This window comes from Pipistrellus hanaki (assembly GCF_964339955.1).
Source record: "Pipistrellus hanaki genome assembly, chromosome: 16".
Taxonomy (NCBI): domain Eukaryota; kingdom Metazoa; phylum Chordata; class Mammalia; order Chiroptera; family Vespertilionidae; genus Pipistrellus; species Pipistrellus hanaki.
In genome coordinates, this window is record NC_140518.1 from 28,525,548 (window position 1) to 28,539,681 (window position 14,134).

The window sequence follows — 14,134 nt, forward strand, 5'->3', positions numbered from 1 at the left end:
AGACCGAACAGGGGAATAACGGAGCAACCGAACAACCATTGCTATGACGTGTGCTGACCACCTGGGGGTACATGCAGAACATGGCAGGCATCTACAGCAGGTAACAGAGCGGTGGGATGGTGGAGCAGGTGAACGGGGGCGCCAGACCAAGGTGGAGTGCCGGTCACTGTCATTGGGGCGAGCCTCTGGTGGTTAGTGGTACTGAAAACTCTTTGCTCCCCCACACCGCAGTCCCGCCTGGCGCCCGCACCTGCTGCCAGCATCAGCCCCACTCACACCCGCTGCTCGGCTCCATCAGTGGGTGCGAGCAGTGACTGCTGGCCCTGATCACTTTCAGGGCTTCTCTACCTCCCCTGCTCCTGCGGGGCAATTGGGGCCGGCAGCTGCCTCTTACACACACTGACAGTGCCGGTCAGGCTTTCACCCGCTGCTGGCACTGGCCCCAATTGCTCTGTGCCATCAGTGCATAGGAGCAGCAGGACCAGGACTGCCAGCAGAGAGGGGAGTGGGGCTGCAGCAGGAGGGGCTGACAGAGGCGCAGAGGATGGGCCAAGTCCTGCCCCTGCGCCCACTGCAGCCTTGTGGCCCACAGTCCTTTTAAGGTGCATGAATTCATGCACTGGGCCCCTAGTATTGCATAATAACTCTAAAAAGGTATGTGAGATTACATCCATAATCACTTAATATCTCAATTTTTAAAAATGTATAAACTCCTACAAGTGAGATCAATAAGGACTACAATAACCTTTATGTAATAAAGTTCATGTAGTTTCAGTTTTCAGAACTTTTTGAATGTTAGAATTGTACACTAAAGATAATGGGCATGAATTAATAGTAATATGAAAAAAGGAACTAATATATGCATAAAATTTTTTCGGGAAGATTTTACAAGAAACCTTTAATAGTGATTTAAGGGACAATATAGGGATAGTTACTTAATATTCTTTTGTTTGTTCTTACAAATTGTAATTCTTTATAATTATATTGGGTCGGCAACTAAGTAATTGCGGGTTTCACACATATATGGCTTCAGTTGAATTTTTAGGTTTGCAGACGTAGTACAAATGTAAAACACATTTTGTATTTGATAGTTGGCTATTCAGCTGTTAATCAGTAAAAAAAGTTTTTTGATCTGTTTTGTAGTTTTTGTTTGGCGTTCGTTGAAAAATGGAAAATCAAAAGGAACATTTTCGTCATATTTTGCTTTTTTATTTCCGCAAGGGAAAAACGCATCACAAGCTCATAAAAAGTTATGTGCTGTTTATGGTGACGAAGCCTTAAAAGAACGGCAGTGTCAAAATTGATTTGCCAAATTTCGTTCTGGTGATTTTTCACTCAAAGATGAAAAACGCTCTGGTCGTCCAGTTGAAGTTGATGACGCCCTAATCAAAGCAATAATCAATTCGGACTGTCACAGTACAACACGTGAGATTGCAGAGAAGCTTCATGTATCACATACATGCATTGAAAATCACTTAAAACAACTTGGCTATGTTCAAAAACTCGATACATGGGTTCCTCACGAACTGAAAGAATCACAGTTAACGCAACGCATTAGCAGCTGCGATTTGCTAAAGAAACGTAATGAAAATGATCCATTTTTAAAACGACTGATAACTGGCGATGAAAAATGGGTTGTTTACAACAATATCAAGCGGAAAAGATCGTGGAGCAGGCCAGGTGAACCAACTCAAACAACATCAAAAGCTGATATTCATCAAAAGAAGGTTTTGTTATCAGTTTGGTGGGATTACAAAGGAATTGTCTACTTTGAACTCTTACCACCCAACCGAACGATCAATTCTGATGTCTACATTGAACAACTAACGAAATTAAACAATGCAGTTGAAGAAAAGCGGCCCAAATTGACAAATCGAAAAGGTGTTGTATTCCATCATGACAATGCAAGGCCACACACATCTTTGGTCACTCGGCAAAAATTAATGGAGCTTGGTTGGGATGTTTTGGCACATCCACCATATAGTCCTGACCTTGCACCATCTGATTACTTTTTGTTTCGATCTTTACAAAACTCCTTGAATGGTAAAAATTTCAATAATGATGATGATGTCAAATCGTACCTGATTCAGTTTTTTGCTAATAAAAAACAGAAGTTTTTTGAACGTGGGATTATGATGCTGCCTGAAAGATGGCAAAAGGTCATTGATCAAAATGGGCAATGCATTAAAGAATAAAGTTATTTAGTTCCATGAAAAAATTGTCTTTGATTTTCTTTAAAAAATCCGCAATTACTTAGCTGCCGACCCAATAGATTTTAGAATAAATTTTAAAAACTATATTCATTAACTATGTCTCAATTTTACCAACCTATGTAACTTTTTTATAGCTAGTGCATTGCCTATGAGTTCACTGGAATTCTGAGGTTGATATTTTTCTGTCCAAAGCATGTCTTCAGTTCCAGAATCTAAAGCAAAAGACATACATTAAAGTATTGTTCCTTGACATAAACATATATTCTTAGACATTTATATTAGTTTATGTAACAATAACTATTTGAATAAATATATTTACAAAATGCCAACAAGGCAATTTCAAAACTCAATATTACATTTAAAATTCTTCACATCAAATTCCCCCTTTAAAACCACCATAAAGTCTCATAACAGTAAAGTCTAAGAGTATACATTTAAATTTTTAATAATCCTGGAAGCATAAAAAATAATTTTTACCATAAAAAATATCTAAAAAACAAAGACAGCATAATTTTAGTGGAGCTTTTTTTGACCACTGAAAAGAAACATTAAAATGCCCAACTAACTCATCTGATTTAAATGGAAAGATATGTTACACTCCCTATTGAGAAAACTCAATGTTATAAAGATGCCAATTCACTCCAAACTAATCTATAAACTAATGCAAAATCAAATCTCAATGGAATTTATGAGTAAGGAAAATTATAGTTCATAGTAGAGTAGATGTTTAAAAATGATAGACTTGCTATACAAATATCAAGACATACTTTAAAGCAAGGGTGGGGAATTTTTTTCTGCCAAGGGCCATTTGGATATTTATAATATCATTTGCAGACCATACAAAATTATCAACTTAAAAATTAGCCTGCTCTATTTGGTCAAGCATTTCATTAACTCACCCCTGATGTCTTGACAAGACCAGACCAAATGATTTCATGGGCTTTATACAGCCCACAGGCTGGACATTCCCCACCCCTGCTTTAAAGCAACATAAATAGATCAATTAATAATTTTAATAGGATACTTAGGAAAACATAGATACCCTGAATGGGAACATGTAAGAAATATGAGGAATACAGTAAAATAATATGTATAATAGGATCCCTATTTTTTTTTAAAATATATTTTCATTGATTTCAGAGAGAAAAGGAGGGAAAGAGAGAGATAGAAACATCAATGACGATGCCCTGGCTGGTTTGGCTCAGTGGATAGAGCATCGGCCTGCGGACTGAAGGGTCCTAGGTTCGATTCCTATCAAGGGCATGTACCTCAGTTGCGGGCACATCCCCAGTAGGGGGTGTTTAGGAAGTAGCTGATCGGTGTTCTTAACTGTCTACCCTTCTTCCTTCCTCTCTGTAAAAAATTAATAAAATATTTTTTTTAAAAGAAAAGAAACATCAATGATGAGAATCATTGATTAGCTGCCTCCTGCATGCCCCTACTGGGGATCGAATCCACAACCAGGCATGTGTTCCTGACAGGGAATCGAAACTGGGACCCTTCAGTGTGCAGGCTGATGCTCTATCTACTGAACCAAACCAGGTAGGGCTGATCCCTATTTTTTATAAAAGTATATGTATTTATAGAAGCACAGAAAAATCAAAGATCAAAAAGCAATGTTAATAAGTTTATCTATAAGACTCTCATCAGTGAGGCTTCCACTTCTTTTTTTTTTTTATATATATATATTTTATTGATTTTCCACAGAGAGGAATGGAGGGGGATAGAGAGCTAGAAACGTCGATGAGAGAAAAACATTGACCAGCTGCCTCCTGCACACCCCCTACCGGGGATGTGCCCGCAACCCCATGTACATGCCCTTGACTGGAATCGAACCTGGGACCCTTCAGTCCGCAGACCGACACCCTATCCACGAACCAAACCAGTTTCGGCCCACTTCTTATTTATACATAAATACTATTTGAATTTGCAATGAGCACATTGAAAAAGGGGAAGTGATAGGTTAAAAAAAAATTTTTAAAAAGATCAAAACTAATTTACCAGGAAAAGAAGATATTTCTGATGTAGATGCTTTGTCATCATCTATTATCAGAACATCAGCTTCTTCTACTGCTTCAGTTTCCACTTCACATGTTGTACTCACAGCAGTCTGCTTCTTACTGCGTGTGTTAGAATATAGACTTTTGGAAGAATCAAGCTTTATCCCAGTGTAGTTGTGTGTTTTTTCCAGTTCTTTTGGTTTTCCAGTTATATTTTCTGGATTTTCTGAATACTCATTTGGTTTCCTTCTTTTTGACTTATAATTTTTGGTTTCCACTCGTTTCCTTTTAGTTTCCTTTAGATTCACATCAGGTTCTAGTTGTGGATTTTCTATTTGGGAAATAATAGAAATGCATATGCTTATTAATCAAAAAAAATTTAACACTTAATAATATTAGTATTGCTTCAAAATATCCAATGTCTTACTATAAAACTAAAGGTTAAGAATCAAATATGGCATGCTGAAAGCAAGCTGAATATCTTTAGACTGCCTTTGTGCAAGCTATATAAGTTCAAATTATCTCATTTAAGGCTTTCCTTAAGTGAATTATTAATAGCTGTCTTAGGCTGGCATCTCTGGAAGCTGGCAGGGGCTAACACTGCATTGCATAAGATGCTTTACTTCAGTTGAATAAATTCTCACTGCCAACCATAAGCAATGTTCTCTTCATGATGACCACTTCCAACGATCAATGGCTAACTCTTAGGGATTTTTTTTTTTTTCTTAAAAAATGTTCTCATTATTCTAGAGAGAGAGGGAGAGACAGATAGAAACATTGATGATGAGAGAGGAATATCTATTAGCTATCTCCTGCATGCGTTCTCTCCCCGCCCCCCTTGGAACCTGCATGTGCCCCTGACTGGGAATTGAACCTATGACCTCTAGGTGCATGGGATGATGACCAACCAACTGAGCCACACCAGGCATAACCTCTTATTGCTTTCAAAAGTGAAATATTAACATAAATGATAATTATCACTAACCTTGTTTATAATGACATTCAGAGAATAGTTGGGGCTCAGTGTTTTTCTTTAGAAGCAATGGAAAATATTTCATCAAAGAAAACTCAGGATTTGAACATGTAATTTCCTCCAGCAAAAGATTTCTTACTTCTTCAGTAAAACCCTTCCTTCTCCCCATATACTGAAATAAAGAATAAAATATTCAATAACTGACCCTACATTGTCTATTAACATTAAGCACAATACTACCAATTACTTTGTCAATATTAGCTCTCATCACTAAATATAACCTTGATGAAAATGTTATTAAAAACAATCTTGATGGCAAAAAGCTGCATTTGCTTAGTTTTTTAAGGACTTAAAACGAGTGTTCTGTTTCAATTAATTGTTCTTCACATATTTACTACATTAAAATGCTGACTTATAAAGTATCTAAATGTTCTAAATAATGTAATCTTTTGAAACTGGCTAGGACTAATTCTTAAAATGTTTTTATAGCCTAGTATTAAAAAGAGATATTACGTTAGCTGGGATTCATTTTTTAGGCTACATAGTATATATTAAAAAAATGTTTTTTCCTCTAAAAAATGCGAAGGAAATACTCTACAAAGGATGAGCTTTCTAATACTTACCACAACAGCAGAATTATTGCTTTTCAAATTTGAATTCAATGTTGAAAATTCACCAAGAGCAATAACACACTTAGAAAGATTTACTTTAGTATCCCATTGTTTAAGTTTAATTAAGCGAGAACAAGTGGGTGGTTTCAAATGCCACAAATAGCACCCTAAAGAAAAATAGAAAAATTGTTTTAATTACCTCCCTTCACATACTATCCATTTATCAAATGCCAAGTATATAAACATGAAAAGTCTTAACTACATAGTTAACACAAAAATATCAAAACTCAGATAAGTACAATAGGGACAAAATCTTCACCTCCAACAAATACAATTAATAAAAATTACCTAGTCTTCCCTTCCAATTGTTAAAAATAAGCAAATATCTGCAAATTTTGTTCTCTTTTTAAATCAACCTTGCTACTCACAGGAAAAATTTCAGTGTCAGTTAACATCCTAGTTTAAAGTTTAAAACTCTAAAGTCAGACCTAGATTCAAATCCAGACTCTGCCACTTACTAGCTAGGTGACTGTGGGCAAGATCCTAAACCTTAGTTTCTTCATGTGTAAAGTGGGGGCAACAATTATCATACTTAACCTTCTCAAGTTGTTATGGGGATTAAACTAGATATGCATATGAAGTGTTTGGCAAAATGCCGAGCAACAGTTAAGCGTTCACTAACTCTTAGGAGAGAGAGGTGCTTTCTGTGTTTGCCTTATCTGCTCATCTCCAATAGACAGGCTGTTTTACAGTAGCAGGCTTCCAGGAGAATGGGTTTGTCAAAGTCAGGTGGGGGTTGATGAATAAGAATAGATCAATCTAGAGACAAATGGTAGGGGAGGAGGGTTAGAGAGCAACCAAAGGACTTGAATGCATGCATATTATCATAACCAATGGGCACAGACACTGGGGCGTGGGGGCTTGCCCAGGGTGGGAATGGCTGAGGGGAGGGGGGGGGGCACTTGGGGAAAGGAGGCAAGAGAAAGGAGGCAAACAAATTTCCCTGAACATTAGCTTGAACTCCTGTGAGAATGCTTAAAGATTACCTGTTCACACACAGGCTATAATTTCAGAAGGGAATGGCCTTCCCTTTAGAACATAGTGCCTCTTTGGAGAATAATATGCACTTAAGGCCCCACACACATGTGCCTGCTGTCCCCCGGCATTAGGGGTAAAGGCTGAGGATGCCTTTGGCTTTCTTGCCCCTAGTCATCCTTGGTGAAGCGAGTCTAAGGCTCGGGAAGAGATTTTAAATTCCCACTAAAATCACTCTAAGAATTACACTTGAGCCTTAGCCTCATCTTAAACCACCTTCCATAGTTTCATATTATTTCTAACAGTTTCAAAGTAAATACTCCATAATAATCAACAAGCTTACCATCATCTTTTTGTTGTACATGAACTACTTTCTGGAAACTGGTACTCACTGCATTGTACACATCTAATGCAGCAGATTTCTTGGCAATTTGTCGTTTCAACAAATCTGGCAGACCGCTCATTAGAAAGTCACGCTTTGCTTTAAGTTGCACATCACAATCCTGAGATCTTTCGGAGGTATCTTGACTTTTAAGAAAATGATGTGAAAAGGAAAGCTAAGGTTATAAAAACTTTAAACAAATAAACTATCCTATATAATAAAGAACTAATATGCTAATTAGACCAGACGGTGGAACAACCTCCCGGAACGACCAGAGGGTAGGGGGACGGGGCCACAAGACCTGAGGCAGCCAGGGCTGCCAAGGCTTACTCTTGCACAAATTTCATGTATTGGGCAAATTTCATGTATACTGAGCAAAAGTAACTTCACACAAAAGTTATATATAATTGAATATATATATTTAAAGTTTATGTAAAGCCCTAGCTGGTTTGGCTCAGTGGATAAAGCGTTGGCCTGAGTACTGAAGGGTCCTGCGTTCAATTCCAGTCAAGGGTATATGCCTGGGTTGCGGGCTCCCTTCCCAACAGTGGTCATGCAGGAGGCAGCCAATCAATGATTCTCATCATTGATGTTTCTCTCTCCCTCTCCCTTCCTCTCTGAAATCAATAAAAATATATTTAAAAAATCATAAAATTTATGTAAAGTTTTAAAACACAATACTAATCTATGGTAATAGAAATCATAATAGTGGTAACCTTTTTGTTGTGGCAGTGGTGGGGATAACAGAAAGAGAAAGTAACTTTTCTGGAGTAAAATAAATATATTATATCCCAATATAATGTACTTATCAAAGCTTTATATTTAAGATTTGTGCATTTAACAATATGTATTGTACATCAATGAAATTGAAATAGGAAAAACAAATAACCTGAATACATGATGTCCCTAAATTTGGTCTTCTTCTATTGTGCTATCCCCTTACATAGACCAGAACTTAAGTGTTATCATTATACCTTCTTCTCCCCACCCCAATTCTCATTAATCATTAAGGGTTTTTAAATTTATCTCCGAAATCTTTACCAACACCTGAGTCCACACTTCCATCACCTCACACCTGGACTCCTACATCTACTCTAAGCTCTCCTCTATTCCACTCTTTTTTTTTTAAATACATTTTATTGAATTTTTACACAGAGGAAGAGAGATAGAAAGCTAGAAACATCGATGAGAGAGAAACATCGACCAGCTGCCTCTTGCACACCCCCTACCGGGGATGTGCCCGCAACCAATGTACATGCCCTTGACCGGAATCAAACCTGGGACCTTTCAGTCCGCAGACGGACGCTCTACCACTGAGCCAAACCGGCTTTGGCTATTCCACTCTTTATACAGCAGCAGAATTAATCCTGCAGTCAGATAAAACTTTCAAAATCCAAATGTCCATACTCATGTTTAAAATCCTTTGGTTGGGATGGCACCCACTTCTCCAGCTTCACATTCCTCTCTCCTCTACTGTCTATGCTCAAGTAGCACTGGCATTCTTTCAATCTCCTGTATTTACCACACTCCATCTAGGTATAGGGACTATGCACAGACTGTTCCCTCTGCCTGGAACGCTGTTCCTTCCCCTGATGAACTCCTGCTTATCCTCCCTCAGGTGTCATTCAGTAAAGCCTTTCTTAATAAGACCAAATTTACTTAATACAAACTTAATAGAACTTTATCTCTCTCCTTCTTAGTACAAATGCAATATTTCATTTGCTGGCCCAATTAATGTTTAATTATAGCTTGTCTTTCTTCTAGAACAGTGTTTCCCAAAGTGTGGTCCGCGTCCCCCCAGGGGTACGGGAAGAGTTTGGTGGGGGTACACGTTGCACCGGAGTTTGGTGGGATATGCACTGCACCGTGCTTAGCTGCGCCTCATTCTACGTTCTCATGAGTACGAGGGGTACTCAGCGTTACGAAAGTTATAGAAGGGGTTCACATATGTCAAAAGGTTGGGAAACACTGTTCTAGAATATAAGCCTCATAAGGACAGGGAATGTGTCTTGTTTTGTTTCCCATAATATTCCTACTCCAAAAAACAGTGCCTCGTTTACTGAATAAGTTCATAATCAGCTTTTTGGTTTTTTGGTTTGCCTATTTATTTCTCACTATTTTGTCTAGAGATGGCTCCAAAATGTTTGCAAACAAACAAGATCTTTGTGTAGCATTGTCATATTTTAAGTTGATCTTTTTAAAAAATATATATTTTTGATTTTTCAAGGAGAATCCAAGATGGCTGCTCGGGTAGGCAACTAGCCGCAGCCGCACACAACAATTTTAATAAAATACAACTAAAATATAAAATGGACATTACCCAGAACTACAGGAAAGTCGACTGACTGGAAATCCTACAACAAGAAGCAAGGAGAAAACCAGAAGGAAGCACGGAGGAGCTGTAAAAGCCTAAGGTACGGAGACACGCGGCGCACGCGAAGAGGACGGAGCCGGAGAGGAGGGAGGCCGAGTGCCTGGCGGGCGTTCCCTAGCGGAAAGGAGATAAAACTCCGACCGTGCTGGGCCCCTGACTGCTCTGAACCCCCGTTCTAGGCCAGACCCCGGGGACTCAGGCTCAGCCATAGGGAGCTGGGCTGTAAGTCGGAACCCCGGGGTAGCGGAGAAAGGAGGTCCCGGAGGCGCGCACACTGCCCCCAGAGAAGGGACGGTCGGCTGTGCCGCGGGATTGCCCTGACGGGAAGGAGACTGGGGCTCCAGACTGCTGTGAACGCCACCTCCAACTCCACTTCCAACTGAACTGAACCCCAATACCGGGCTCATTGGGGGAGAGCATAGACTGTTTGGCAGCAGGCGAAAATCGAGGGCACCTTTCTCTCAGAGGCGCCGGCAGCGAGCACTGAAGGACCCGCATAGGGCGGGGCTGACTGAAGCCAAAGCTGCAGGCTCCACCCTGAAACCCCGTCCCATCTGTAACTGCGAAATGCAACAACAAAATAGATCACAAACGAAAGAAATGGAGGACAAAAAGCGACTGGATATAGAGTTCAAATCTACGCTTATAAGGTTTTTCAAGAATTTCCTAGAAAAGATGGATAAGGCCTATGAGGATATGAAAAGAGATCAACTAGAATTAATAAGGAGTCAACAAGAAATGATAAGGGATCAACAAGAAATAAAGAATACATTGTCTGAAATAAAAAATATTCTACAGAGTCCTAAAAACAGAAGGGAAGATCGCAAGAATCAAGTCAAAGATTTGGAACATAAAGAGCCAGAAGACACTCTTCCACAGAAGCTAGAAGGCAAGAGAATCCAGAAAATTGAAGATAATGTAAGAAACCTCTGGGACAACTTCAAGCGAACCAACATCAGAATTATGGGGGTTCCAGAAGATGAGAGAGAGCAAGATATCGAAAACATACTGAAAGAAATAGTGACAGAAAACTTCCCCCACATGGTGAAAGAATTTGACTTACAAGTCCAGGAAGCGCACAGAACTCCAAACAAAAGGAATCCAAAGAGGACCACACCGAGACACATCATTATTAAAATTCCAAGAGCAAAAGATAAAGAGAGAATACTAAAAGAAGCAAGAGCAAAGAAGGTAGTAACTTATAAAGGAGCACCTATACGATTGTCAGCTGACTTCTCAACAGAAACCATGCAGGCCAGAAGGGAATGGCAAGAAATATTCAAGGTGATGAATAGCAAGAACCTACAGCCAAAAATAAGCTACCCAGCAAAGCTATCACTCAGAATCGAAGGCCAGATAAAGAGCTTCACTAATAAAAAAAAGCTAAAGGAGTTCATCACCACCAAACCAGAATTATATGAATTGCTGAAGGGGGTTCTTTCAGAAGAGAAAGTAAACAAAGATAAAAATTATGAACAACAAATACGTAATTATCAACAAGTGAATCTAAAAACCAAGGAAATTAAAAAAATCTGATGAACAATATTAACTGTTGAATATAATAGAATCAGAGGTATGGAAGGGGAGTGAACTGACGATTCTTGGGGAAAAGGGGAGAGGGGGGCGTGGGAAGAGACTGAACATAAACTGTGCACCTATGGATGAGGACAATGGGGAGAGGGGAAAGGGCAGAGGGTGGGGTGGGAACCTGGTGGAGGAGAGCAATGGTGGGGGGGGGGGGACATTTGTAATAATATGAAAAATAAAAACTTATTAAATAAATTAAAAAAAAAATAAAAAAATAAATAAATAAATAAATAAAAAATATATATTTTTAATGGCTTTTTACAGAGAGGAAGGGAGAGAGATAGTTAGAAACATCGATGAGAAAGAAACATTGATCAGCTGCCTCCTGCAAGCCCCCTACTAGAGAAAACAAGATACATGCCCTCAACTGGAATTGAACCCGGGACCTTTCAGTCCACGGCCCGACGCTCTATGAGCCAAACCGGTCAGGCTTAAGTTCATCTTTTAAAAATGTATTTATTAAAGCTTCAAATTATAATTTACATGCTTTCTCATCAAAGTAAATAAAAAAAAAAAAAAAAAAACGCAACATATTCCATAAAACATTTTGGCATTTAAAAATTTGTCCTGGACTGACCTGCTTTCATCAAAACCAAGGATAGGATCAGCTGTTTTATGAACTTTTCTGGTAAGAAATAAAGGAGCGATTTTCATTTTTCCTGAGAAAAATAAATACTTAGGTTAGTATTAATGTTCATCATCTCTACTTACTTCCAACTACTTTAAAATTATATCTCTATCTTTTTAAACTTTTAAAAAACGAATTTCTTTCAATTAAGAAAAATTCTATATAATGACCTTGTTCCTCAACTGGGTAATATCATTATCAGAATCTCTTGGAGAACACAATTTTTTTAAACTACAGATTCCTACAACCCAGTTCTGGAAATTCTTAGTTAATATGTCTAGAAAAGGAAATGAAGATTTAAAATTTTTTTAAATTTACCCAGATGATTTTTATGATTGGTCAGGTTTCGGAACCACTAACTTAACTAAGGATAAATAAATACACAGAAATGTGATAACTTAAGATATGGTCAGTTACCCTTTGCAAAACTCCTCACTACATTATAACTTCACTCATAAAAACAAATATTTAATACAATTAAAGTTAACCATTTAGAGCAAGATATTAAATTTAAATTAGAGCATGCAGAATATAATCCCCCAAACATTCTAATGTTCATCATAAATGTTATCAAATCTGATTACCAGGTTCATTTTTAGAAGTCTTGTTAGGTTTTTTCCCTAGTACATCATTTAGACACTGAAGTTTCTTCTGATTTGTCTCAGGATGCTTTAAAGAAGTAGGATTTGAATTTATTATTATTACAGAGTCCTAAGACAAAATAAGAAAAAACTTTCTTTAAAATATATCAAACAAGAAAAAGCTAAAGTTGAGTCCATTACCACCAAACCAGCAGTATTACGTGAAATGTTGAAGGTTATTCTTTAAAAGGAGGAAGAGAAGAAAGAAGAAGAAGAGAAGGAGGAGGAAGAGAAGGAGGAGAAGGAGGAGGAGGAGGAGGAGGAGGAGGAGGAGGAAAGAAAAAAAATATGAACAATAAAAAAGAATCAGGCATAGAAAAGAAACATGGAACAAACTGGTGAATCTCAGAGGGAAAAGGGTGTAGGCGAGAAGAAATCAATCAAAGAACTTACATGTCTAAACATATTACCTATGGACATAGACAACAGGGTAGTGAAGGCTTGGGGTGGGGTGCAAAGCGAGTGGAAGGGAGCAATGGGGTAAAAAAACAGGGACATCTATAATACTCTCAACAATAAAGATTTTTAAAATAAAATGCCACTAAAATATCAAGAGGATTACAGTGCTAGAAGCCACATACAATATAATTATATTAATAATTCCATCATTTCCCCATCATGAGACTACAAACTGAAAAAAATTTAAAAACTGCACCATTTGGGGGGAAATTAATAATTTTTTATATATGAGGAAGGGTTTTGAAGAAAGGGAAGCCCTAATGCAATCTACGAAGAATCTTGAATGACTTGATAAGGATTCAAACATTCTGTAGGCAAAAGAGAGCCAAAGACTTTTAAAGCAAAAATAAAAATTACATTCTTACTACCACCTCAAGACTACCTTACAATTTTACCTTTTAACTTCATAATGGTTTCCTTCTCCCACTCTAAGATGAAAAATTGTTAGAGAGAGAAGAAGTGGGGAGAGAAACATCAATAAGAGAGAAACATGGATAGGTTGCCTCCCGTATGCACCCCAACAGGGACTCGAACCCGTAAACTTTCGGTATCTGGCATTCAAACCAACTAAGCCAGTCTAGTCAGGGTTAGGACATAATTCATAGCAATAAATATTTGTAATACTTACTTCTGTGTCTGACATTTTCTTCCCTTCAGGAAGAATCTGACGCCTAGATGAACGCCTTAAGGGTGTCACTATTTCTTCAGCAGCTTTTGACCTACTAATGTGTAAAGCTTTTGCTTTTTCAATCAGTTGTTTCGCTTTTGATACATTCTTTGAAGTACTGCTTGCCTAAACAAAAATTTGAAACATTCATTTAAATCTCTGGCAAACATATTTTATTTAAAAAAAGAAAAAAACAGAAAAGGCAAAACCATAGACACAGTGGTTGCGAGGGGTTGGGGGCGGTGGTAGGAAGGGATGAATAGGCCAGGCAGAGAAGAGTTTTAAGGCAGTGGAATTATTCTGTATAATACTATCAATATATTGGTGGATATATGTCATTATATATTTGTCCAAGCCCACAGAATATACCAGAACACACTAAGGGCTATGAATCCTAATGCAAACAATGGACTCTAGGTAATGATATGCCAACATAGAGTCTTCAATCTGAACAAATGTACTACTCGGCCCTTTCGCCCTCTTCTTTCCCCACAGGAGTGCGTCTCCTAAACTCTAGGGTTCCCAAGAGACTTGCAACCAGGGAACATGGGCAGTGGCAGCTCA

The 14,134-nt window shown here is 38.2% G+C and overlaps 1 protein-coding gene across 1 annotated transcript in view; it reads right to left on the reverse strand.

The window, feature by feature from the left end:
* The window catches only part of ATAD5 (ATPase family AAA domain containing 5), a 40,060-nt gene that overhangs the window by 15,740 nt on the left and 10,186 nt on the right, over positions 1 to 14,134 (reverse strand). The window contains exons 4-11 of the mRNA XM_084862731.1: positions 13,532 to 13,696; positions 12,388 to 12,514; positions 11,753 to 11,834; positions 7,176 to 7,360; positions 5,810 to 5,964; positions 5,199 to 5,358; positions 4,215 to 4,544; positions 2,329 to 2,425 (exon numbers count right to left, since the gene is read on the reverse strand). Of these exons, the coding sequence (XP_084718857.1) occupies positions 2,329 to 2,425; positions 4,215 to 4,544; positions 5,199 to 5,358; positions 5,810 to 5,964; positions 7,176 to 7,360; positions 11,753 to 11,834; positions 12,388 to 12,514; positions 13,532 to 13,696 (1,301 nt within the window). The remainder of the gene's footprint in view (positions 1 to 2,328; positions 2,426 to 4,214; positions 4,545 to 5,198; positions 5,359 to 5,809; positions 5,965 to 7,175; positions 7,361 to 11,752; positions 11,835 to 12,387; positions 12,515 to 13,531; positions 13,697 to 14,134) is intronic.